Source organism: Orcinus orca, chromosome 13 (genome assembly GCF_937001465.1).
Source record: "Orcinus orca chromosome 13, mOrcOrc1.1, whole genome shotgun sequence".
Taxonomy (NCBI): domain Eukaryota; kingdom Metazoa; phylum Chordata; class Mammalia; order Artiodactyla; family Delphinidae; genus Orcinus; species Orcinus orca.
In genome coordinates, this window is record NC_064571.1 from 31,595,995 (window position 1) to 31,622,566 (window position 26,572).

The following is a 26,572-nucleotide window of genomic DNA, read 5'->3' on the forward strand; positions in this document are numbered from 1 at the left end:
AGTGGGCGTGGTGTGGATGGGAGGAAAAGGGAGACCGCACGGCTGGGATGACATCTGATGGACCAGGCCTGGGGACCTCCCTCAGCGAGAACCTACCTGCCCGACTCGGCTCTGAGGGGCAGCTCTGACACCCTCCCTAAGTCCGATCCCACTGTCCAGCACAGCGAGGCACCATCCCCAGGTAGGCCCCTCAGCTCTGCCGATGTGTCTGCATGGTGACCAGCAACAGGAGAAGCCAGTGCCCAGGGAAAGAGAACAGGGCTCTCACAGGCGGGCTCAACACTGGCCTTGAAGCTGCGTCCTATTGACCAGGCAAGGCTGCTTGTGGGTGCCCTGATGTGTGGAGCCCCCTGGCAGATGGCGTGATGGGACTGCTAAGAGGCTGCTGGGGACACTGGAGACCCTGGACCAGGCTCCCTCAGCCCAGACTTTCCCTTGCGAGGCCTGGCGCGTACAGCAACCAGGGCTGGGCCTTGGGAAAGCTGGAGGCCTCACTGCCCCTCACCCCGCCGCTCCATGGGAAGGACAGGCTCTAGACCCCAGCAAAGGTTCCAGAAGCTGCTTTCGGACCTTGTCCTCCATTTCCCAAACCCCGCAGCCCTGGCCAGAGAGCCTCGCAGGCCCAGGAGGGGAAGCTTAGCGGGCCCGCTGCAGAAGGCCTCCGGCAGAGGTTGGGTGAATGAAAGGAAAGGGAGGTTGTTAGGTGGGAAAACTGTTGTCACCCCATCAAACCAGCCAGAGGCTTCCTTCCAGGGGGGCAGACGGATTGGGGTGTCTCGGGATGACGGCAGGCGTGGGGCCCGTGTCCGTGTGTCTTGCTGGGAAGCTGCGTCTGCGGGTCTGTTTGTGTGCGTGTGTACAGGTGCGCATCGGGTGTCTGGGTCAGGCTGGGTCCTTCCTGGTTGTTTGTGTGTCTGTGGGCGAGTACCCGTGCCTCTGCGCCCATGAGCACCTCCGTGGCCCCCGCACGTGCCGGCTCTGTGGGGGCCTCTCTGGGTACGTACCTCTCTGGGTGTGAGTGTGTGAGGGGTCTCGCGGTACGTCGCCTGTCAGCCTCTGAAGCTGTAACACTCTGCTCCCTAGCATGACCCCGAAGCTCTCAGGGAGAAGCCGCCTCCTGCGTTCTGGTCCAGGCGGTGGCCTGGGTGGTGGGAGACAAGCAGCTCTTGGGGGATGCGGCAGTGCTGGGCTGGTGGGCACAGGCCCGCACCTAGCTCTGCCTTTGCTGTCACTGTCACCCGCCGCTGCATGGCTGGCCAGACCGGTGGCCCCCAAACCAGTCCCGCACTGATCGTGGCCTCTTACTGACCTCTGGCTGTGGTTTCAGACTCTCGTCACTGCCACCGCCGACCCTGAAGGGGCACGGAGTGTGGCGGCGAGGAGAGGAGGTGGGTTGGTTGGACGACAGCTGGTGGGCGGGGCTCAGAGATATCAGATTTGGGAGGCAATTCAGAGGGAATCTAGCCCCCTCCCCAGTGTATCCACGCAGCGGCACAGTTCCATCTTTGTGTACTCCCCTCCAACCTGACTCTCTCTGGACCCTCCTAAGGGTGGGCCCTCACTGAAACTCAGGAGTGAGGAGGCGAGAGGGAGGGGCTGGGGGCGGCAACCAGGGCCCTGGCTTCTGAGCCTGTCCACGTGCTTTCCCCCAGGGTTTGGCCAGACTGGGGGAGGGCAGGCGTGGGTCTCACATGCTGGCCGCGGAGGTAAAATGTCAGCTCCTGGAAGAGTCACGAGGAGGCAGTAAATGAGCCCAGTGAGGACCGTGGACTCTGGATGCAAACAGGAGGCCGGAGAAGACGGGGGCTAGAATGGGCTGGAACACTCAGGAAGACTTCCTGGAGGAGGAATATTAAGTGGGTCTTGAAAAACTGGTAGGGACTGGATGGGCAGAGAGAAAGGGCAGGAAGAGCACTGTGAGTGGGGCGAGGAGGGTCTGTGCAGGGCAGGCAGCCAGGAGGAGCAAGGTCCTTTAGGGCTCCAGGGCCATGACTCAGTGTCGTGTAGGGCTGGGGGATAGAGCCGGGAAAGCTTCAGGGATTGCCCTTTGCTGAGTAGGGGCTGGAAGGAAGGGGAGGGAGAAGAAGGGCAGGCTGGGCACGGCTGGCCACACAGGCAGGCCCCTCCACGGCCAACGTTACTGCTGTCTTACCTGAGGGGGGTGGGTACTCCAGACTCTGGTGCCCTGTGTACTTCTCTCCCCCAGGGCAGTGGATCCCATCCTGGCTGCCCTGTGGAAGCCCTGTGCAAACAGTGGGGTATCCGGTGCAAAGGGGGCATTTGAAAAACTGCTGCAGCCGGGGCCCCAGCCCAGAGTGTGATCCCACTTGGTCTGAAGTCATTACGCTGTGCAGCCGGACCAAGAACCCCCTGACTCAGGGTTAAACAACGAGGGGGGAGTAGATGCAGCTGACATCGGAGAAGGCGGGGGCGGGGGGGGGGGGCGGGCAAACTTCACATCAGTGTCTTTTGAGCCCTGGTAACCTCTTCCCCTGGGGCAGTTAGGACTCTTGAGTTGCAAGAAACAGAAACTTCGATAAGAGGAAGCTGGGATGGGAAGGGATTGGAACTGGGATCCAGAAAGACTAAGCCACACCCCACTGACCATATCTTCTCACACATCAGCCTGGGGCCTTCTCACCACAGCCTAGCTTCCTTTGTTGTCACCCACAGAGTGGGCTCTCAGGTTGACATCTTATTGGCTAAGTGCCACGTGCTACACACAGGCTGGCCCCGCTTTCTCTCAGGCCGCCTTTCCACTTCTGGGAAAGAGAATCTGGCTGTCCTTAAGGATCCGCCCCTAGTGTGATCTGTAGTGTGATCTGGCTAAATATTGCTGCAGGGGCCAGCCCTGTAGGCAGGATGGTTGTTGCGTGCCAGGCCCTGTGCTGGGCACTGGGGACAAGGAAATGAGCACATGCTCATCGCCGTCTCAGGAAACATTTGAGCTGGGTCTTGAAGAATGAGTAGGAGTTTGCCAGGTGGAAAGGTGGGACAGGGTGTAACGGGTGAGGCTGGGGAGTCTGCGTCTCAGGCAAGAACACCACAGAAAGAGAAGGAACCTCCAACTCCCTTAACTCTGTGTGAACAGAGAGAGACGCCTGCGCAAGGAGGGACCCTTAATGGGGCACTGCGCTAAGGTGCAGTTTGGGTTTGATATGCACCGTATTTCCCCTGCCTAATGCTACCACCCAATCCCCCAGTGGTTGGGCTGAAGTTGATAGCAGAGAGCTTTGTTTTGTTTTGTTTGAAAAGCAGGACACATCGCCGCCCTAAGCAAAATAGATGTTCTGTTAGGAAGGAAAAAGGAAAAGAGGGCGATCGGGCAGCAGCCCTTCAGTCTACACATCCTCGTTCCCTTGTACGGTAAGCACCTGACTCTGCCCATCACAGGCGGTGATACGAAAAGCCTGCAGAAGCGGAGGAGGCTGGCATAGGAAGCGAAAGTGTTCCATGTGAGAACGACTGGAAGGAGAGGGCTGGGGGGAGTGTGTGTGTGTGTGTGTGTGTGTGTGTGAAATATCTGAAGAGTGGATATTCGGAGGCAGTGTATCTGTTGGGAAAGGCATTCTCCTGTGTGCAGTCTTTCTACCCTAACTGGGCCTAAGGACAGGCCTTGGGCCTGGAACGTTTCCTCCCCAAGAGATAATGAGCGCATACAGCCCGTGCGGGGCGTATCGCCTCGTGTGGGAATATCCTTCCCCGTTTCAAGCTCAGCGTGTGCTCCTTTGTCCCACTTATACGTGCACATCAGTGCCCCTCCGGCATGCCCCCAGCTTTCAGGATTCCAGACTCCAGGAAGGAGGGGTTGGGATGCTTCTGCTTCAGCACAAGAGGGGTGCACAGAGGCCAGCTGCCCCGCAGTGGCTGCACCTGCCATCAGGGCCACCTGCTGGCCACGAGGAACCAAGGCCCACGGCTGAAGCTGCCCTTGCTCTGTCTTCACACGAGTAAAGAAAGCACTGGGCAGTTCAGTGCTTGACCGTGCTGTGTTTTCCTTGGCGACTCCAACACCCAGATGCAGCAGGCAGAAGTGTTTGGACTTTTGTTCCAGTGGCTGACGCTGTGATGACCTTTGTGATGATCCCCATAGTTGGAGTCCTCCTCTGGCACTGGTTACGGGTACAAGATGTTCTGGGGTTAAGCACGCGGGTACCGGTGCCAGGAAGACGAGGGACTGGGGGTGACCAACTCAGTCCAGTTAGCCCGTGACTTTCCTGGTTGTGGCCCAGAAAGTCCTGTATCCTGGGCAGCAGCATGGTTGGCCACCCAATCTGGGCCTTCTTAGCTGTGTGACCTTGATGAAGTTACCTAACCTCTCTGTGCCCTGGGTTCCTCCTCCGTAAAATGGGTATAAAAATAATACCTACTTTAAAGACTTTTTGTGAGGATTAAACAAGAGAGTTTGTATAAAGGACCTAGCTCGATGCCTGGCACAAAGACATGTTCAACAAATCTTAGCCATTAATAACAATATCACAGCAGGTGTATAGACTTTTTCTGGGTAGTCCCAAAGGGGGAAACTGGACCACTCTCTTCAGTACAAAGAAATATTTCCTCACAGATCATGGGGTAGTGAATTTTCAAGGTGTTCAAATAAAGGCACATGTTGGGCCTGCTTTGTGAAGTGGGAGGTAGAACTTCCTCCTGGCCCTGACCCTTCTTAGTCCTTCGATATATTCATCTCAGCCTCCTCTTTCCCCCCACGAGGGGAGTTAGCTCGTCAGAGACAGCTGTCCCTCTTCTTCTAATCAGGATTTCCTGTCACGGGGGACCACTCAGAGCTGCTTGAATCAAGACAGGGAGAAACTCCAGCTATCTGTGTGGGTAAAGGTGGAGTGAATGTGAATGGCTGGCTGCTGTCCGGGCTCCTGGGGCCACCTCCTCTCCTTGGAGAGGAGCTCCCAGCTCTGGCTGGACTTCCATCAGAGGAGGTCCCACAACCCTGCTCAGGGGCTCTTCTGTGTGTGTGTGTGTGTGTGTGTGTGTGTGTTTGTATGAGAGAGAGAGAGAGAGGGAGAGGGAGAGGGAGACATCTGCAAGGGTCTCAGTTGATATGTGCCGAATCCAGAGTATTGCCTTCCCCTGCCTTGTTCTTTCCTGTCATTCTCCAGCCACACACACACACACACACACACCCTTCCCCACCCCCAATCCAGTCCTCTCAGCTCGCAGGCCTGGCAGCTTAGCTGAAGACAATGCTGAGGCAATTAACAGAGCCTTTTGAGGACTTGTCACTAGAAAGCTCTTTAACTCAGCCACCTGAACTGGGGCCCCAGGCATGTGACAGGGATGGGGGAGGGGTGCCAGGAACACCAGGGCAGCTGCCTGGGTGGGGGCAGAGGCATAGCAGAGAAACAGGGTCAGGAGGCCTGTGGATTATGGGGACATAGGAGTGGCCATTGTTTTTCACTGTTTCTGGTTCGTCTCTTCCTAGAATTTTCCTCTAGCTGACCTGCTGCAGAACCAAGGCCTAAGAGGTGAGCTTCCAAACGAGAAACCTGCTGACTACATGGACTGTCACAGGAAAGGTGTTCCTCTACGGTGTGGGCACCTTAGAGAGGGGACTTTGTACGTGTTAGGGATAGAGTGGGAGGGGGGCGACAGGTACCTACCCCAACACTGTGCTTCTGGCCAGGAAAGGGGCAAGAGCTACACAGCGGGAGGAGAGGAAGAGGACGGAAGAGGGGCCTGGATCTCCAGGCCTGTCCCTGCCTGTCTCTGACTCCATGGTGTCTCTCACATAACAATCATTGTCTGTAGCCAATCCAGGAAGGGGCAGCAGAGGCCCGGATGCTGAGGTAGACCCTGTCTCCAACTGTGTGTAGTGTAAGTGTGCACGTGTGCGCTCGCTCTCTCTTGAACCGGCCCTGGCTTTGGTCCTCTTCCGGTCCTCTGGTCGCCACTAGAGGGCGGCAGCGAACATAGCCAGGTCAGGGGAACTGGAGCTGCAGGGTCCCGCACTGCCCAGCCTCTTCATTCCACGCTTCCCCGCCCTTCTGAGCACCTAGGGATGCTCAGGCCCCAGCCATATAACCACTGGGACCACAGAACAAACTAAAGCCAGTCCCCAGCCTTGGGTGCAGTGAAGGTGTAAGTGTGTGAGAATGTGAGGTTAGCTAGGGAAGATGCTGATGGGGACCAGAGGTGAACAGAGGTGGCCAAAGCCAGAACCCTGATGTGTATTCATTAGCTCCTATAAGGATAAAGGTAGAGGGATACAAGGAAGAGCCAGGGGACCAGGCAGCCTTCAGGGAGATAAAGCGGGGCCCAGCCCACGACCAGGCAGGCAGAATCACCCTGACAGCAGGTTAGTTAAAGAGACCAGAGAAAACCACGTGGGTCTGGAGCCAGACTGTCCAGATTCAAACCCCAGCTCCTCCAAGTACTAGCTGTGTGACCTTAGAGAAGGTATTGAAGCTCTCTGAGCCTCGGTTTCTCATCTGTGAAATGGAGACAGTAATAGCATTATGTCCTATGCTAGATGTGAGTGTTAAATGGGTTAAAACATACAAATCACTCAGAACAGTGTCTGGCGCAGAGTAAGAACACTATATGCGCACTAGAGTGCACTTATAGAAACTATAAAAAGAAACAAAAGGAAATGATTGTCTTGTGAGGAAGAGATCCACATGATGCTGAAAGAGCTAGTTTCCCTAGAACATCATCATGAGATGTATGGGAACTGACCCCCACACACGTGGAAATCAAATGGTAACGTATGAGCTCGTGAATCAGTAAAAGTTAAAGGAGTACGTGTAACATTGGTATAAGTGTATGTAGTTACTGAGGTCTGTCAATATGTAAATAAACAAACCTTTGAATCTACAAATCTTTTCACTCTTGGGTTCCTTGAATTGAGCATGGGAGCCCTTCTGCTTCACCCCATCCCTCCTTCAAGAGAGGTTGTTTTTTTTTCATCCTGGTGACCTCCTGCCTAAGCACAGGTCCCAAAGAGCCTTCATGAGCCCTGCCCCACCTTCTTGGGAAATCATGGCTTCTTCCTGCTGTCCAGAGGAAACATGAATCCTCAGCCTTGGTACCTGGGGCCAGTTTTGGCTCTGAGACTGTGGGGAAGTCAAAATGCCCAGCTCTGGAATAACCGTCCTGGGTCAGCCATCTGAATGCCCTTAACATTTTCCAGCCTCAACTTTCCCTTATCTACAATTCTGGGGAGGCGTGGGAGAACACTTTTATATTTTCCTTCCTCCTTGGGAGGATAACATTTAGGAAAAACTAAGACGAATTGAGATTTTATTGTGCTTCTACTCACTGATGCTTCTGTGTCTCAAATACAAACTCCCCAACAGAAAAGACCTAACCATGAAGCTCCCCTATTGGGCCAATCAGCGGTGGCCAGGTCACATGATCCAAGGTTAGCTGACTCACCTGTAAGGCGCCACATGCTTTTCTCACAAAGGGACTGATTATCACGACAGACAACTTGAGACATCCTGGCAGGTCCAGCATACTACAAACATTTAAATTTTAAACTTAATTCATGAATAGGTAATACATTTACATATATTTACATAGTTCAATGCTTTAAGGATATAAAAAGGAATATGGAGGAAATGCCCTCTTACTCTTGAACCCCACTCTTTCTCTTCCTAAGAGGCAAGCAAAGTTACCATTTTTTAATGGACTCTTCCAGAGATATTCCATATAAAGAAATATCTATGCAGATTCTTTTGCTTTTTTCAAAAGAGGATCCTCCTCTATGGGTACCTAAAGAACATCCTCAATTGTTCTTTTTTTTTTTTTTTTTTTTTGTGGCCTCTTCTGTTGCGGAGCACAGGCTCTGGATGCGCAGGCCATGGCTCACGGGCCCAGCCGCTCCGCGGCATGTGGGATCTTCCTGGACCGGGGCACGAACCCGCGTCCCCTGCATCGGCAGGCGGACTCTCAACCACTGCGCCACCAGGAAAGCCCTCCTCAATTGTTTTTACAGCTCTGCTTTATAATGTACCAAAACGTACTTGTCCAGTTTCCTAATAATGAATATTTAGCTTGTTTTCAGTCTCTCCCGGTGCTGTAATGAAGAGCCTTGTAAGTAAGCACACAGTCTTTTTTTTTTTGGCCGCATCGCATGGCGGCACAAGGAACTTCCCCTTCTCTGACCAGGGATTGAACCCACGCCCACTGCACCCCCTGCAGTGGAAGTGTGGAGTCTTAACCACTGGACCACTAGGGAAGTCCAAGCACACAGTCATTTAAGGTCCCACTTCTCCTTATACACAACCCTCAGAAATTCTTAACCAGGGGTGTGGGGACCCCTAAGAAGTCAGCAGATATAAAATTCAGGGAGACAAACTGAAGGACTCTAGAAAGTTGGAAGGGAAAAAGTTCCCCTCTTTATTTACACTAAGGTCTAACTGAAATTTAACATTTCCTTCCATTATGAATGCAGGCAACAAACTCAGTAGTTGGCAGTATCTGTGACTCTCTCTTCTTATATGATTGAAGATATTTTGAAAATATTTACACTCATCCCTCCTTTGTCATTGTGGTAGTAAAGGAAAACTGTCTCTTTACTCACCACAATTCTGACACCAAATGTGTGGTTTTTTTCCCCCACATCAATCAATTTTCCGACTCTCTGGGCACCACCTGGGTGTCCTATAATTTTATTCAATTCTGAGACTGTCTACCTGGAGGTATCGTCAGACTCCACAGCTTTAAGACCCCAGTCCCACAACACTGCCTTCAATTCAGATTCCAGTCACAGTCATGGGCCCCTGTGGTACCATACTTCTGTCTGACTTGGCTACAAAACTGGGGGTTCCCCCATACCTCCCCTCAGGTTCGATAATTTGCTACAATGGCTCACCAAACTCAGAAATAGTTACTTAGTTTACCAGTTTATCGTAAAGGATATTATAAAGGACATAGATGAACAGCCAGAGAAGAGGTGAGGTCTGGAAGGGTTGAGCTCAGGAACTTCCGTCCTCGTGGAGGTGGGGTGCACCACCCTCCCAGCATGTGGATGTATTCACCATTCCGAACCCTATGGTTTCGAGATCTTCATGGAGGCTTCCTCCTGATTATTAAGTCAATCTCCAGTGCCTCTCCCCTACCTGGAGGATGGAGGGTAGGATTGAGAGTTCCAAGCTTCTAGGGCATTCCCTGATGGTCCAGTGATTAGGAATCTTCGCTCTCACTGCTGATGGCCCAGGTTCGATCCCTGGTCGGGGAACTAAAATCCCACGAGTCACGCAGTGTGGCCAAAGAAGAAACAGTTCCAAGCTTCCAATCTGGTGACCAGCCCCCTTACTGAAGCTAACCAGGACCCACCAAGAGTCACCTCATTAGAACAGAAGATGCTCCTATCACCCAGGAAATTCCGAGGAATTTAGGAGTTCTGTGTCAGGAACTGGGGGCAGAGACCAAATATATGTTTCTTATTATGTCACTGGGAGGTAGTTATTAGACTTTCTGTTAGATTGGGTTATGTTACGCTTTAATAAAGAAACATATATATTATTATATCACACAGTTTTCTAAAAAACTTCTTGGTATCTGTATTTCAGTGTAATTTCTTTGCTTTGTAATCTTATGTGGTTTTTTTTGTTTTTTGTTTTTTGTTTTTGCCGTACGCGGGCCTCTCACTGTTGTGGCCTCTCCCATTGCGGAGCACAGGCTCCGGACGCGCAGGCCCAGCGGCCATGGCTCACGGGCCCAGCCGCTCCGCGGCACGTGGGATCTTCCCAGACCGGGGCACGAACCCGTGTCCCCTACATCGGCAGGCAGACTCTCAACCACTGCGCCACCAGGGAAGCCCTGATCTGTACATTTTAAATGGTTCAAATGGTAAATTTTATGTTATGTATAGTTTACCACGATTAAAAAATACATAAGGGCTTCTTTATTTCTTGATAGCATGGTAATCCTATGTTTAATTTTTCTGAGGAATATTTATTTATTTTTATACATGAAAAAATTCTGAGATAAGAAACATACCAGGGGCCCGTTATACATTATTTTGGCATGCCTGTCTCGGCCACCAGATGGGGAACTTCTTGACGAGGGCTGCCCTGCTCCTTGGGGCCCCTCAGTTAGCTCTTCCAGAGGTGTAGTAAATGCATTCAGCGCCTAATGGGCGAAGTCAACAGAGAGGGAGAGTTAGGCTTGAGGATGACTAATCAAAGGTGCCCCAATTCCTACCTGTGCCTCTTCCTAGATGTACAATAACCTGAGGCAAAGTAACCTTCCTAGGCCCTGGCTTCCCATCCATAAATTGATCTACATCATCGGATTAATTTCCATCATGAACCTACAGCCTAGCTTTTAGCATAGTGCCTGGCACTCGTTAGGCACTCAACAGTTTTGTTCCTGTTACCTGCGGGAGCAAAAGAAAGCCCTGGGCAACTCCAGGCTGGCGCAGGAGTGCACAGGGAGGGGCCGGTGGCTACGTTCCAAGCTCCGGTACTAGCGCTGCGTCCCCGCGCCTCAGGACCGTCCCGCCTCCCCGTGGTTGCATTGCCGACCGGCCCCCTCTTTGCATCCTCGGGAGCCCGGCGGACCGCGGTCGCGCGCCGGTCTGGGCAGCAGCGGTTGGCCCTCCGCGCCGGCGGGCGGCGCTAGTCCGGACCCGGCTGGGGGCGGTGCTCGGGCCGGGCTGCTCTCGGCGGCGACGCACGACCGTCCGCGGGGCGGGGACGCGGCGGCGGTGGCGGCGACTCCGTGTTGCCGGAGCCCGAGCGCGCAGGCCCGTCCCGGCGGGCTGGCGGGCTGGCGGGCGGCCGGGGCGGGGGCGCCATGTGGTTCATGTATGTGCTGAGCTGGCTGTCGCTTTTCATCCAGGTGGCCTTCATCACGCTGGCCGTCGGTGAGAGTGCGCGACCCCGGGCCGCGCGGGCTCCAGCTCCGGCATCTGTGCTCGCCGGGGGTCGCATCACGAGGGCGCCGGAGAGAGCCGGGAGACCCCCGCCCGTTCCTTCCGGCCTTCGCATCCCCCTTCCTGCCCCGCCTGGTCCTGTCCCTCCTCCTGACTCCAGTAGCCTAGCCTGACCTCGGGTCCTTCCAGGAGTCACAGAGTCCGCCCCAGCGGTGCCCAGGGGAGGCTGACTCAAGTGCCCCTTGCCCGCGCATGGCCAACCGCTGCCGCGCCCTCCGTCGCGGGGCCGGCCGCACCGAACTTTTCCCAGACACCTACCCCCGCCCTTGCACCTCGGGCCCTTGGTGCTTCCCACTCTGACTTTGACGGCCTTTCCCTTTTTGGCTAGTTCCTACTCTTGATCTCAGCTGAGACTTCACCTCCTCCGGGAAGCACTCCTTATGGGGTTTGACTTGTGCTACTGGGGTCGTCTGACTCCCCTTCCCACTCAACACCCCCGCACCCCCGCAAAGCTGGTCAGGGAAGGGACCTCGTCTGTCTCGTGCTGTACTCAGCTCTCAGCCCAGCAGCTGGCGCATACTAAATGCCAGCGAATATTTACTGAATGAGCGAAAGAAATTCCCTTTTATGGGCCAGAGGTTAGGTTTGTGCGGAGGCATCAGATACAGGTTTCCATTCACTTTTATGAAATCTCTCCTTAGTTGCCCTGACAAAGTTTTACTTCCGACTTGGGAGGGTAACACACGGATTGTTTGGTTTGTTTCTTACCTAATGGAATCATGAAAGGTTGAGTGGAATCCAGCTGCAGAGAGAGGAGTGATCAGCATGGTGGGAGTGACACTGGCTAATGTTCTCCCTGCTTGCTTCCCCCCGCCAGCGGCCGGACTCTATTACCTGGCAGAATTGATAGAAGAATACACAGTGGCCACCAGCAGGATCATAAAATACATGATCTGGGTAAGTGGCAGTTTTCCCCAGGATCCCCCTCACTCTTGCCCTGCCTCAGAAGGAGGAAGTGGGGAAAGTTTGGCCTGGGTGATGAGACCTGTGTCCTTGCTGTTTCCTGAGGGTACCACCCCCTACCTCCCTGCCCTGTACCTTGTCCCCCTGGGTCTGCTCTCCTGGGCCTATGTCTTCCCTGGCCTCCTTCCCCAAGTGGCATCGCTTCACTGCGGGCCTCGTTCTTGGTTCCTTAAGGCGAGAGCTGAGTGCCCATTCTCTGTTGACAGGACCGTGGCTTTGCCTTTGTTTGACCACCTTCAGTGGTCTTAGCCCCTTGCTCTGCTTACAGCATTTAGAACTGAGAGGAACCTTAAGGACAGTTTTGAGTACTTGTTCTTTGCCCTCTTTCTAACTGGATCAAGTGACTTGGTCTAAGAGGGAGACACCTTCCCTGCCCCAGGCCCTGCCCTGCTCTGCTCAGGGCTCGTGGAAGGCTTCTCTTCCTGAAGACACAATCCTTGCCGTTGATGTCCAAGCCACAGGAGTGACTGCTGGCGGATAGATTTCTGCAGCTGCAGGAAAGGCTGGGGGGGGTCTGGGGGCACGTTTGGACAGGACGAGCCCAGTGCCTCTCAAGTCACCTGCTGTCAAAAGCCACTTCCACTTTGGGCATGGCCTGGGGTAGGGAGTTAGTGGTGGAGACAAGACCATAGCTCTCAGCTCTGGGTTCAGAGGCCCAGCTCATGAGTGTTGGTACAGGAATTAGACCTTCATTCAACCAACTGCCTGCCTTTTGTTGAGCACTGACAGCTATAAGTCCTTCAGAACAATGTTTTTCAAACTGCAGGAAGGATTCATTATTGGGTTGTGCAATCAATTCAGTAGATCATTATCAGCATTAAAAAAAAAAAAAAAGGAGGGCTTCCCTGGTGGCGCAGTGGTTGGGAGTCTGCCTGCCGATGCAGGGGACATAGGTTCGTGCCCCGGTCCGGGAAGATCCCACATGCCGCGGAGCGGCTGGGCCCGTGAGCCATGGCTGCTGAGCCTGCGCGTCCGAAGCCTGTGCTCCGCAACGGGAGAGGCCACAACCGTGAGAGGCCCGCGTACCACAAAAAAAAATAAAATAAAATAAAAAAAATAAGGAATGGGAAAGACTAGAATTGAAATCTGAACTTTGATCACGTATATGTACATGTGTTGGGGTCACAGTGTAAACTATTTTTCTTACTGTGGGTTGCTGTCAAACAAACTTTGAGATTGAAAAGTGCTGCCCTTTGGGAGCTGAGAGACTAGCTGGGGAGGTCAGAACTGTGGCTGTGAAACAAGGAGAGACTGAAACATGAACAGAGTGTTGCCCTGAGTAGGCTGGGGGTCAGTGAGTCCAGAAAGGCTGCCTGGAAGAAGCTCCCCGCACTGTGTGCCTCTGGTTGTTTTCAGTTCTCCACAGCTGTGCTGATTGGCCTCTACGTTTTTGAGCGCTTCCCCACCTACATGATTGGTGTGGGCCTCTTCACCAACCTTGTCTACTTTGGCCTCCTCCAGACCTTCCCCTTCATCATGCTGACCTCGCCTAACTTCATCCTGTCGTGCGGTGAGAGGGGACATAGTTGGGGAGGCAACTGAGTTGGTTGGATGTGCCCAGCTCAGTCTAGGGCACTGAAGGGGATATAAAGAAAAGAGGCAAACCACTGAGGTCCTCCAGGAGACCAGGCTGATTGGAGGTTGGGGTTCTCACACATGAGGAGCCTAGAGCCCGCGTTGGCTCTAATGACTAGAATTTGGGGGGCTGGGATACTCAGAAAGGGAGGGCTTTCCTAGGGAGGTAAGTTTGACAAAGGGTTTGAGAAGGGAAAAGAGGTGGGTTGGCTGAGCAGTTGTAGCCCCTAAGAAACCACTTGGCCAGGAAAAGCCCAAAGCCTTTCCCTGGCCTGCAGGCAGCTCCCCATCCAGTCCTCTGGCCCAAAGCCGTGATTAAGACGAGCCTCCTGGGGCTCTGGGGGTCCCTGCAGACAGCTGCCTTGGGGTTGACAGACCCAGTTTGGAGGACCCTGGCCTTCCTGCCTTTGCTCTGCCACCAGTTTCTGACCCCAGGGAGTCATTTCCCCTCTCTGGCCTTAGCTTCTCCATCTGTTCAGTGATGTTTAGGAGACTCATTTGGCACATAGATGCTATAGTTATTCTCGGAAAAGGTTCTAGACAGTGTCTGGTTACCGGGATTGCCTTTTCTCCCTTTAGTCATTACTGGTCATCGTAGCCTTTGGTCAAGATATCAGATTAATTGGGGTTTCTTAGAGCTGCTTTTCTGTTTCTGTGAGAGAATCTGGAAAGGGACTGTTACTCACAAGGAGGGCACAGTGTTAAAGCCAGGACTGAGTGCCTTGGTGTGATTCCACCAAAGGATTTGTTCTGCGGGGATCGGTGTGAGGAGTCCTTCCCTGGAGACCAGGCTCCTCTTGCGTCTTCCCAGGGGGGAGGGTGCTCCCCAATCCCCCCACCCCTTGGGGAGCTCCCTTGGCTTCCCTTTGTCACTCCCCTGACTTGCCCTCAAGGTGCCTGGGAGAGTTTTTCTGAAGATCTGTGGGTGTCAGGTACCATCCTATCTTCCAGTATGCCCTCGCCCTAGAGCGCGGCTAGGAGCGGCAGAGCTGTGGTTGTCTGCCTTAGAAGGGGAGAGGCAAGAGAGGAGAAAAGAGGAAAGATTCGTGGCAGTTGGCTGTGAGGTGTATGTGAGGGGTGTTGGGTGTGAGGGGATGCCTTGTTCTGGTGCCTGCCCTTCACCTCACCGTGGGAACCGGCAGGAATGCCTGTCTCGGAGCAGCGAGTCCCCGGGATCTCTCTCTGAATTTGGCTCATGCTAAGGAGGTGGTGGGATCCAGAACATACCAGTTCACACCAGTGAACCTTATTCTGAGGACGGACCCCTCCCCCAGAATTTTGAGGAACCCTAAGATTGCACTGCAAACCGTCTAGCAAACTGTGCCCTTTCATTCCTGAGGAGTGAGAGCCTCCTCCCTGCTGCCCCGACTGGAGTGGACTCCTTGGGAGCGTGTGCTCTGCACGCCCGTGACACCCTTCCACACAGCCCTGCGGAGCTCTCTTCAGGACTCATGGCTGCTAAAGGCCAGGTCAACTGGCACCATGCTTTGGAGTGTGTAGCGCTGGAGGCTCATTTTTATAATATTCAAAGAGTGTTTTACCTACTTCTAATTGGATTCATGAGTGCCCTCTGCAGCGGGCAGGTGGGGTGGGGGCTAGTTCTTCCGTTCTAACAGACGGGAAACTAGGTTCTGGAGAGTAGTGCGCTTGGCACGGAGCCGTACTCTGAGCTGGGTGTGAGGTCAGGACTAAGCGTCGGCTTCCAACCTCCGGGGCCTTGTGAAGGTTGAAAGTCTGCTTTATGTTATCCACCCCAGAATAAATGACTCTTCATTCCCTCAACAGGGCTAGTGGTGGTGAATCATTACCTAGCGTTTCAGTTTTTTGCAGAGGAATATTATCCCTTCTCAGAGGTAAGAAGTATTCAGTACGTCATCAAACTACTAACCGGGACAGAGCGAGTAAAAGGGACTTGCGTGATTCCTTTGTGAACTTGACTATGATTTGAAACTGAGTTTATTCAGGGATGACACATTTTTTAAAAAAATGGTATAGGTGATTTTAGAAAGCAGTGAGGATGAGAAGCAGGGACCCCTTTGGCTGCGGTGGGGAGGACACTGCTGTCTCCCAGTGAGTCCTTTGGGGATGCCAGCATCCCAGCCTAGCATCCTAAGGTCATGAAGGGGCGGTGGGGTGGCCTGGTCTGACGCAGACCTCACAGGGCAGGGGTGGGCCACAACCCTGAACCCTGCTACTCCAGTTTGAACCCCTGGGGAAGAACAAGGTCGCTTCTCTAGGGAACATGGGTCATTCATGGTTTTGCCCTCCATCTACCTCCTTTGGTTCAGAGGAGTTGCTTGTCCTAGTGACCACGATTTGGGGATTGTGGCCACACAGTCATCTTTGGTCTCCACCTTTCCCCATTGAATTTTCTCCATGTCTGGGGGTGTCCTGTCTCTGCTTCCCGGGCCCTGGTCCCCTTCAGAGATCAAGTGTGGGGTACGCTTGACCACCTAAGATACATGGTGAGCACACCTGGCCCAGCCTTGGCATCTCCAGGGGTACCCTCATCTCAGTGTCTCTGTTGCCAGGTCCTGGCCTATTTCACTTTCTGTCTGTGGATAATCCCGTTTGCGTTCTTTGTGTCACTGTCGGCTGGGGAGAACGTCCTGCCCTCCACCATGCAGCCTGGAGGTGAGAAGGGGTTTGTAAGGTGGGAGGCATGGTGGGAGGACGCCAGCAAGGCCTGAGTTGCTGGGGGAGCTGGAGCCCGCCCTGTGATGGAGACACTTGGACTCTGTGTGGGCAGAGCTGTGTTCACACACGTGCGCGCGCGCACGCACACACACACACACACACACACACACTCCCTGCACACACACACACACACTCTCTCATCTCCCTGCACACACACACACACACACACACACACACACACACACACACACACACACACACACACACACACACACACACACACACACACACACACACACACACACACACTCATCTCCCTGCCTGTGTCTCCACAGATGACGTGGTCTCCAATTACTTCACCAAAGGCAAGCGGGGCAAACGCTTAGGGATCCTGGTTGTCTTCTCCTTCATCAAAGAGGCCATTCTACCCAGTCGGCAGAAGATGTACTGAACTTCTGCGGAGGGGATGCTGGGGCAAGATCAGGAGAGTCAGGCCCCTGGGCCTCTGCAGTAGGTGGGTGCCGGGAGCTGGAAGGCACCTTCCCCCAGCGCTGGCCCTCCTTCCCTCGACTCCCCCGGAAGCCCCTATCCCCACCGTCCTCAGGAGGCTCAGCTTGGCTCAGATGTGATGCTGCCGGAGGCTGAGACCTCAGAGGGCACCAGGGAGGATGCGGTGCCTGCTTAGCCAGGAGGCCGTGGCCCACCTGGGTGTGCAGAGCTGAGCTCCTGTGGCCCTCCCGCCCCTTCCTGTGATGGGTCCGGAGTTCTGGCTCTCCCAGGGCAGGCAGGGCAGGGGCCGTGAAGCTGGAGAGCAGACAGTGATAACTGCTATGGGCAGAGGGCCATGGGGAGGGGCCGTGGCTTAGCACTTGCAAGAGAAAGTTCTGCTGTTGAACTGTGATTTCTGTCCAAGTGCTGATTCCCGTTTGAATAAAGATTCTAGGTGGCTCTGTTTGCCTTAATACCCTGAAAGTTCATCTTCCTTTCTTCCTGCTGACCTTCCGCCTGGACTGGCTTTTCTGCGCCAGGGGCTCCTTTTCTGGGTTTGGGTCTTGCCTTTCCGAAGGGACTGTTCTTGTGGCCCTTAGTGGGAAGGGGACAGAGATGAGGAGCCGAGCCTGGAGTGGGAGGCGGGGGAGTGGGGATGGATGCGGCCTTTCTTAACGCCCTTCTCTCTCCTTCCATCTCTTCTTTCCTCAGGGCTCTGTGACTGTCAGACTGGGGGCGAGAGGGGATGGTGTGGGCCTGGGTTAGATTTTGCAGGAGAGCATGTACAGTGTCCTGTTTATAAGTCTTCGCCTAGGGAAGAGAGCGGTTTCTGGCTGAATTCTATCTCAGGCTCGAGGAGAAACATTAAAAATTGGCTTCTTGGCAGCCCGGGCTACAGCCTGTTTTGTAAGAAACAGGGCTGGTGAGAGAAGCTGTTTGTCACTCTAAGAGCACACAAGGGCTGGCCCTCTCTTCTGAGTGGTCTTGGCTCCTGGGGAGGTGATCAGTCTTCTAAAAAGGCAGGCCAGGTCCTGGGCACAGGCCCGCATTTGTTGACCTTGCGTTCCAACTACAGTGCCTTACAAGTACTCAGCAGTACATATGCGAAGTCCCCACGAGAGCCATCACCGGACATGTCCTGCACCTCAAAGCAAAGCAGACAGGTGCAGAGCTGGACTGCACACATGTGGTACCTTTCAGCCGCAGGGAAGACCTCTGTGCTTGAAGATCTTACCTCTACATCCTGCCTCAAGTCCCACCGTAGCCCTTCATTTCCTCGGGTCTAGCATTCCCGTTCTCTTAAAAATACCAGCCTTCCCCTTTCCTGGGGAGGAGCAGTTCATTTTGGCCTTCTCTCAGTGGCACTGAGATTGCCAGGCCCTTTTGTCCTATGCAGACAAGGGAGGACAAGGTGGAGGACACTGGAGGCCAGTGTCCTGACTGCTGGCCAGCAGCTGGCCTTGCCCTCCGTTGCTGTCCATGTCTTTGTTTCTCACCCCAGTGGTGGGGCTTTGCCCTCCATTCACTCCACTGCCAGTGTTCTGGGGGTTGCCAGTGGCCGTGTGCTAAGTCCAGCGGACCCTCTTCATATCTCCTCTTTCTGGATTTGTGCAGCGTCGGGCAGGGCTCGTCGCCCCCAGCGTCCCAAGCACTTCTGTGGCTGGTTCTCCCTCTCTGGCTGCTCCTTTCCGGGTCCTGTGCAGGCCCCTCCGCTCACCCCCCGCGCAGTGGGGTTTCTCAGGGTTCGGTCGTGTGTTCCCTGGAGGAGCCCATCCGTGCTGATGGTTTCAAGGAATTGAGAGCCGACAGCCAGCCCCAGCATCCCTCTCGGTCCTCTGAACCACAGTTCTGCTGCACTTGGTGCCACCCTTTGCAACCTGCCTTTTCTGGGTACCTGCCTTGGCCCCAAGATCACTCAGGAGCCCGACCAGAAACCTGCTTTCTCTTTCTGCCCTGACATCCAATCTCTAACAACTGTCAAGTTTACCTTCTTAACATCTCTTGATTTGAGCCACTCCCTCTGTCAGCACCTTTCACCTGGATTATTGTGACAGCCTCCTTCTGCTTCTTTATCCCACAGCCAGAGTTGTCTTTCTAATGCATGGTTGATCTAGTCACTCCCTGGCTTACAACCTTCCATGGCTCCCCCCGTCAGGATAAAGTCCAGACCCCTGAGCATGGCTCGTGAGGCTCGTGGTGTCCCAGCTCTCGCTCGCCTCTGGCCTCATCACTTGCCACCTTGCATTCTGATTTTCAGCCTCCTGTATCCAGAGATGCCACTTTAATTCCCTTCTGCTCGCCTGAGTACCTTCTCTGTCAGTTCTCAACTTAGATTTCACTTCCTCCAAGGAACTTTGAATGTCCCCTCTCCCTCCAGCACACCACACAGATCACTCTGGGCTTACTTGCCTGCTTACTGGTTTATCTCCCCATTAGACTGTAAGCTCCTTGAGGGCAGGAATCGTCCTTCAGTTTTTGTATCAACCGTGCCTAGCTTGGCACCTGGCACGTAGAAAGTACTCAATAAATGTTTGTTTAATGAATGATTTGTAGTGGTGTGTACAGGGGATAGCAGGGGACCCAGGATAGCTTCCTGGAGAAAGTACAAGTGCTTTCAGTCTCAAACTGAAGCCATAGGTCCTCCCTACCTTCTCCAGAAAGGCTGCCTGTGCCTCCCTGTGCTGCAGAAACCCCAGTGGCAGCTGGGAATGAAGGATGGCAGCCCATAGTGGCAGGGAAGCCAATGGCAGGGTGACACATTAGCTCTCTTCCTCCCTGTTCTGGAGATGCAGAGTGAGGCTTAGAACCTGCAGCAGGAAGGACTTAATATGAACAAGAGGCAGAATTTCCCAGTGGTCCGTCATCCTGGAATCCTTGTCCCTGGTGAGCTGTTGGGTGTGAGGAAGGGAAATGGGGACACCAAGGTGTCACTTTTACAATGGTAAGGCCCAGGATAGAGGAGGATCCCCACTCAGCCTTGGGCTACTGCCCTAACTTGGATCTCCTGGGGGGTCCAAGAGATTCCTTTGTGGAGAGAAGGGAGACCTGGGAGCTGGGTTTTGTCGGGGAGGGGGCTCCAATCCTTGAGCTTGGGGGTGGGCAGCCTGTGGGCACTCCCCTTCCTCCCCATCCATACAGAATCACCACACCTTAGCCTTCACTGGGCAGCCTCCAGTCGGGAGGCTACCAAAATAAGTTTAAGTGGGGGGTGGTTTGGGGGAGGGCAGAGTGGGGAGCCCTTGATGGGCTCGCACGGCTGCCAGGAAGCCTTCGTCAAACGTCTCTCGCAGGTTCATGCTCAGAGTGTCGGTCCAGAAGGTGCCATCGCCCAGGCGCCGCTTCCGGGGCACCTCTCTTATGGTGACAGAACAGAAGCCCTGGGGTACCTTCATCCTGCACGGCTGCAGCGACGGGTACAGCTCACGGATTATCACCTCTAAAGGCAGCCGGGGCACAGGCGCCACCTGGTTGCCGGCCACTGTGCGCAGGAGCGCACCGCCGTGCCCGTCGGACCTCACCTCGAGGAAGCAGCGGAAGTCGTGCTCCGGCCTGGGGTCGGGATGCACGCCCAGGCGGGTGCCCTGCGGGTAGCCAATCTGGGCGGCGGGGGACCTGACAGGGCTGTTGCTGAGATTCCACACCTTGGGCCGCCTGACCATGAGCTGCTTGCAGGTGGGTATAGGCATCACCGAGGGCTGACTGGGCTGCAGTGCCTGCCGCAGGCGCGCCTCTTGGGAGGGGTAGAAGCTCTTGGGAGGCCGCAGTGCCCCGTGCCTGGGGGTCTTGGAGAGCACGGTGGCCTGGGGTGGAGGATGGGGCTCTCCCTGAGTGTCGCGGCTGGGGGATGGGCCTTGGGGCGGCAGCTTGCGATGGAGCCACTTCTTGAAAGCAGCTTCTCTCAGAATTTGGTGCTCTTTCTGCAACATCAGAAGGCACAAGATAGTTCTGGAGGGCTACCCCCCGTGTGCTTCTGTGGAAGGGGGCCCTGTGGCTGCAGCCCTGGAAACCTCAGGTTCCTGACTGAGTAGATACCTTCCTGCCTCCGGGGAGCCCGGAGTCTGATGAGAGAAACCCCTGCCTGTGGGAGCCCTTGTTCTGTTGGGGAGACAGCCACTGCCTGGAGGGGGCCCCTGGGCTCATGGGACAGACAGAGCCTTTCCCATAGGCGAGACCTCCAATCTGATGGAGACACAGCCTCTGCCCTAGGTGAGGTCTCCAACTTGAGGGGGGAGACACAGTCCCTGCCCTATGGAAAAACTTGAGTCTTAATGGGGGAGACCAGCCTCCACCCCCACTAAAGGAGTTCCCAGTCTGATGGTGGAGACATGCCTGCCCTAAGAGAGTCTCTGGGTTGATGGGGAAAAAGGCAAATGAGTGATGTAGGGTTATCCTTGACCCTGGAAGGAGAAAGCAGAAAAGTTTGGAAGGCTAGGAACTGGATGGAGCTAATCTGGGCAGGCTTCTTGGAAGTGGTGGGCCTTGAGTGGTCAGTGTAGGGAGAGAGACAGTTTTGGCTGGCTCTCCAGGCTAGGGGGTGATGCTCTCTGTCCTTGCCTGCTCTAGAGCTGAACCTTCAACTCGTCACAGAACCGATCCCTTCCCCCCTCCCCATCTCAGTGTCTCACTTGCCAGACTGTTGCTAAGCAGTCAGGTGGTTTGGAGATTGACCCAGCTTCAGATGTAGGCTCTGATTAGGCTAAGCCAATCATAGTAATTCCATCAGCCTCGCCCCAGACCTAAGTCAGTCAACACATGGCTTTCTTTTAGCTCTAGGGATTGGAACAAGAATGGACACATGGTCCAGTTGAGGCCAATAAGAGATAAGGGGAGATCTTCAAGGGGCTTCTGGGAAATCTTAGAGCCACGGGAACAGATGGGCTTTGCCTCCTCTGGATACATACATGACTGTGAAGGCTGGGTGACACTGACAACGGAGGGTAGGACAGGGCAGTTTGGCGAGGAATGCAGCTGGAACAGAGCTGGAGTACCGGGTTTTGCCAGCCCCGAAGCCCTCCCAACTCCCGGATCCACTTAGGAGTCCCAGCATCTTCTTTTGGGGTTTTCTGGTTCTTACATCCTGTGTCGTTATACCTGCTTAAAATCCTTTATTCTCCTTGTCTGTCCCAGCTGAGGTCTGACATTGATCTGGGCCCCTGCCGGGTCTCTAGCTTGTCAGTTTCCAGCTCACATCTGATCCCCTGGCTGTACTGAATTTGCACTTCTTGACGAACTCCACGCTCTCATGTGCCCCTATGCCCCTCCGCAGGGCTCTCTGTTCCTTCTACCAGGTTAGTCCTTTCCTGATTCTTCATGTGGCCAACTGCTGCCCACCTTTAAAGCGTCCTCTTGAGCATTATCCCTTCGGCACCCTCCTGGAGCCCTCCTCCTCAGAGGAGGGGGTGAGGGAGGCTCCTTCTGGATGGGACCACTTCTAGCCACTCTTCTAACTAACTGTGCATGTGGGTCCCTGCCTCTGCTCACATGCCTGGATGGCCGGTGCCGCTGCCCGTCCTACTGGCCCTACCCCTTACTTGATACTCAGTCAGGTAGTCCTCCTCCATGAGGGCCAGCTGGTTCTTGAGCCTCTTCAGTTTCCCCATCTCATGGGCAAAGTCCTTCTTGTCCTGTTTCCACATGGCATCCTTCAAGAACCTGGTGCCGAGGCGGGGGTGTGTCATTCCCCAGTGACTGAGCTTCGCCCTGGGCAGGGAAGACTGGCTGCTGCTGAGGGCCTGGGTGGGAGTGGGCAGAGCTGCCAGAGGTGAGATGAGCAAGATGACCCATCCCCACTGCCCGAGGCCCCTCTGGCTAAAGCGTCTGATGGATCACCACCCCCCTGCCGAGGAGCTGGGGCCTCACGGCAGTGCTAAACCCCAGGGGTGAGGCCCTGTGGACAGCCCTGGGAATAGCATCTTGGGGACAGGCGCCCTCTGCAGGCTCATCCCCAGACCCTCCTCTTACATGCTCAGCTCTGGGTGAGGGCCCTGGGGAAGGGTGACAGGCTGGGTTGGTTCTCACAGCCTCACCGGGCACAGATGCGGTGGTTCCATATTTTGCAGTAGTCGATGGGCTTGCAGCCCATGGCATCTTGGGCATGAACATTGGCACCTTTCTGCACCAGGACCTTCACACAGCTCAGCAGGCCCTCGCGGGCTGCCAGGTGCAGGGGTGTGGAGCCGTTGCATGTCTGACTGTGGAGGGCCCCGCCGGGGTGGGGGTGGGAGGAGGGCAGAAAGGAAGGACCAAGGGCATCTGCCTGTCAGATAGGTGAGCCAACCAGCTTCCAGGCCTGCTCTGCCACCAGTCCACTGGGTGACCCTGGCATGTCCCTTCTCCTCTCTGTACCTCAGTTTCTTCAACTGTAGAAGGAGGGTTTGTACTAAATGAACAGCAAAAGTCTGATTATGGGGTGTGTGCCCGTGAGGAAATGCTAGAAGGAGAGCTGGTTGGCTGGAGCTCAGAGACCACTAACCTCATCTCCTCTTAAAGCACTCAGCCCTCCTGCCCCTTCCCCACACCTAGCCATGGCCCACAAGGCCTGCATGGCCGGGGCCCTGCTTCCTCCCCAACTTTGCCCTCTGACCTTGCCCCACTCTCTCCCAGCATGGCCTTTACACCTCTGCCTGGAACACTTGTCCTTGGTTTTGCTAGGCTGGCTCACCTCTCCATTCTCTTCTTAGAGGTAACTGCTCTTCCCAAATAGATCTTCTCCCTGCCCGCTTTACTCACCACCCCACCACCCTGTTTATACCCTTCATAACCACTTACCACACTCTGTCATTTTGTTCATTCATTAGTTTGCTAATTGGCTGTCTGCTCCTGCGCTAGTATATCAGCTTTATGAGGGCAGGGACCATTGCTGTATGTTCACCATTGTATTCCTCAGCTCTGGCCCAGCGCTTAGCACATTACATGCTGAATAAGTATTTTGAATGAATGCAGTCTCCTATATGCCATCCATGCACTTTCCATGCATTTTCTCAATTATCACAATAGTCTCACGTGATAGGCACTGTCATCCCCCCAAATTTCAGTTGAAGACACTGAGGCAAGAAGTTCCCAAACTCTGCTGCAAATGGGAAATAGCTGGGGATCTTTTGAGCCTTCCAGAGTCCAGGCCACGCCTCAGACCAGTTAAATGACAGCCTTTGGATTGGAACACAGGCATTGGTATTTTTGAAGCTCCCCAGGTGATTCCAGTGTACAGACAGGTTTGGGAACCAGAGCACTGAGGCTTAGGGTTGAGTGACTTGCCTGAGGTTTTTCTGTCTGGTAGCAGGTAGCAAAGCTGGGACACGAACTAGGTCTGTCCTCTCCCAAAATCTCTTAACCACGACACCATGTGGGCTCTCTGACTGTTCATGTGGGAATCAATCCTTGTCATCCCACAGCCCCTCTGCCTGTCCTGCTTGGATCTGCCTGCCTGGAAGTGGGGTTCTTATCTGCCCAGGCTCCAAGCCACTCTCCCCTCATAGGCTGGACTCACGTGTTGAGGGCTGCCCCTTGCTTAATCAGATAGTGAATGCAGGGCAGGGCCGTGGTCTTGTTGTCACTGCGGATGACAAGGTGTAGAGGTGTCTGGCCATTGTTGGTGGGCAGGTCCGCGGGAAACTTGTACTCCTCTACCAAGACCCGCAGGCATGCAAGCTTGCCGCTCTGGGCTGCAAAGTGGATGGCAGTGAAACCCTGTGGGGGCCAGAGGAGGCGGGAAGAGGCTGAGCAGGACTGGCACCCAGGGCCCACAACCTAACCTAGAGAGCAATTTCTTGGGGTTACCCTCCCCCTCTTCTCTGTGCCCCCGGGGAATCGCACGTACCCCTTTCCCACTCCCGTATCGCTCACCCTTCCTCGCTCCCCCAAGATGGCCTTCCAGACGGTCGGAAGGTGAATTAGGACCATCTACCCAGAAAAGGACATCTCCGGATGCTCCACTGTCACTCTTCGCCAGGTAACTACTACGTACGGAGCTCTCTGTGGGGTGGAGACGACTTCGGTCCCCGCCCCTGAGCTCCGAGGCCTTACCTTGTCATCGGCCGGGATTTTCCCCCGGTGCCGATTTAGACAGAACCGCAACCATTCCAGGTTGCCCAACGAGGCCGCGAACAGCTCGTGGTAGCTCCCGATCGCCCTCTGGTCCCACACCTCGGCGAGACTCACGGAGCTAGAGCAGGCGCGGGGAGGAAGGCGGGAGTGAGCCGGGCAGCGGCGGCCTGCGGGGCCCGCGCGGGCCAGGCCCCCACGTGCACGAAGGCCTTTCTGGAGGCCGGGCCAGGGCGCGCTGCGCGGCAGGGCAATGGGGACGCGACCGTCGTCGAAGGCCCCGGGCACCGCTCAGGAGGCGAGCGTGACCCGGCCGACCCCCGCCGCTCCACGCCCGGCCGCTCCGGGAGGCCCGAGCGGTTTCCCGCGCCCCGACGCCCGCACACCCGCTCCCAGGCCCACCTGGGCCGCCGGGCCGCCGAGTCGCCGCACCTGGCTGACACCTTCTCCGCCAGCTGCATGGGGACGACCCCTGAGAGGCGCCGCCGCCTGCGGGGTGCCGCCCGCCCGCCGAGGTTCCAGCTCCCGCTCCGGGGATCGGGCGGGCGCTTTCGGGCGAGGGTCGCGGTGTCGGTCCCGCTCGCCTCCTCGGCCCCGGCGCCGCCCAGCCTGCCACCCCACCCCCGCGGCCCAGTCGTCCTGGAGACCCGACATCGCACACACCCCACACTGAAAGACGCGTACCTCTTGTTTATAAAATTGGTTAAGTGCTGATTGTACCAAACAGAAAGGACAATGAAGATATTAAAAATCAATCCCACCACCCACAGAAATCACGGTCTATTACTCTATGCGTATGCATATTGTATACGTTTTTGTGCCTCTTTTCTTTCAGCGCTAAATTATGAGCCAGCTTCCATTGTCAGTCCACATCCTAAACGTGTATTATGACGCAACCAGAGCCCAACATCGTGATGGGTGCGCTGTCAATTTCACATGTGCTGCAGAAAACTAAATGGCTCACTTCTGGTTGTTTTCTTGGGATGGATTCCTGGGAGTAGAATTACTAAGTGAAAGGGAATGAACATTTTTTAGCTGTTGATATACGTTTCCAAACTGCCCTCCAGCAAGGTTTTCTATTCCCTTACACTTCCACCTGAAGCGAAACAGGTGCACTGTAAATCAGCCGCGTGACTTTGGTCAAGTAGCCAAGCAATAAGTGTTGCTTGAATCAGTGTTAGTGTTACTGAACCATCCACATTTTCACCCCTTCTCAGGGGAAACAGACCCCAAGCTTATTAGAGGGCTACTGAGGCCCCAGGGTCGACTCTAGGCTTATCTGGCCACACCACCCACTTCTAACGACCTTCTTCCTTCTGCACCGGACTTCCCAGTGTTTGCACTGGGAAGGTCTATGATGGAGGGGAGAGGGTCTTTTATGACCACAGTGACCTGCAAGGAGAGACAAAAATGCAGATTCTCCAACCAGAAGGACCTCTCCCCCTTTCCAGGGAAACCTCCTTTTGTAGCCCTCTTGCCTTCCAATCCCAGTGGTCAGAAGGAGTCAGCATCCCTCCTGAGCACTTTGAAAACCAGCAACTCCTACTGGATATTTGCCCCAGGTGGGGCCTTAGCAACTGGCTTCAAAGTAAGATAAAGTGACAGTGCTTTGCAGGGACAGATTTTGAGGATTTCCTGGAAGCTGAGGGATTCTTTGGGCTGTTGCTTTTGGAATATGAGGATCCAAACAATGGCAGCAAGACCTTATGTCTGTGTTAGGGGTCGGAGGGTGTATCTCAGGACCTCTTCAAGTAAACGCTCTTTATCTTCACCTGGGGTATCTTGCGGTCTCTATAGCGGTGGTTGCAACCCTGGCTGTACATTGGAATCACCTGGCGGTGGGGGGGTGCATATCAATGTGGGGGACTTGTGCCTAGCGATTCAAATTACAAGTTGACCCTAGAACAACGCGGGTTTTAACTGCGCAACGTGGGTTCATTCATACGTGCATATTTTTCAATAGTAAATGCT

The 26,572-nt window shown here is 54.7% G+C and overlaps 2 protein-coding genes across 2 annotated transcripts; one reads left to right on the forward strand and one right to left on the reverse strand.

Moving 5' to 3' along the window:
* The first annotated feature begins 10,637 nt into the window (after positions 1-10,637).
* TEX261 (testis expressed 261) lies at positions 10,638-19,104 on the forward strand. Its single transcript, XM_004277046.4, has 6 exons — positions 10,638-10,828; positions 11,715-11,794; positions 13,217-13,370; positions 15,221-15,288; positions 15,967-16,069; positions 16,408-19,104. The coding sequence occupies exons 1-6, from the start codon at positions 10,759-10,761 to the stop codon at positions 16,521-16,523; spliced, it is 591 nt and encodes a 196-aa protein (XP_004277094.1). The 5' UTR covers positions 10,638-10,758; the 3' UTR covers positions 16,524-19,104.
* A 654-nt stretch (positions 19,105-19,758) lies between these two features.
* ANKRD53 (ankyrin repeat domain 53) lies at positions 19,759-25,255 on the reverse strand. The gene is made up of 7 exons (XM_049696254.1): positions 25,223-25,255; positions 25,004-25,149; positions 24,584-24,722; positions 24,048-24,247; positions 22,588-22,752; positions 22,093-22,213; positions 19,759-20,478 (listed from the first exon to the last, which is right to left on the reverse strand). The coding sequence occupies exons 1-7, from the start codon at positions 25,253-25,255 to the stop codon at positions 19,759-19,761; spliced, it is 1,524 nt and encodes a 507-aa protein (XP_049552211.1).
* Positions 25,256-26,572: the final 1,317 nt, after the last annotated feature.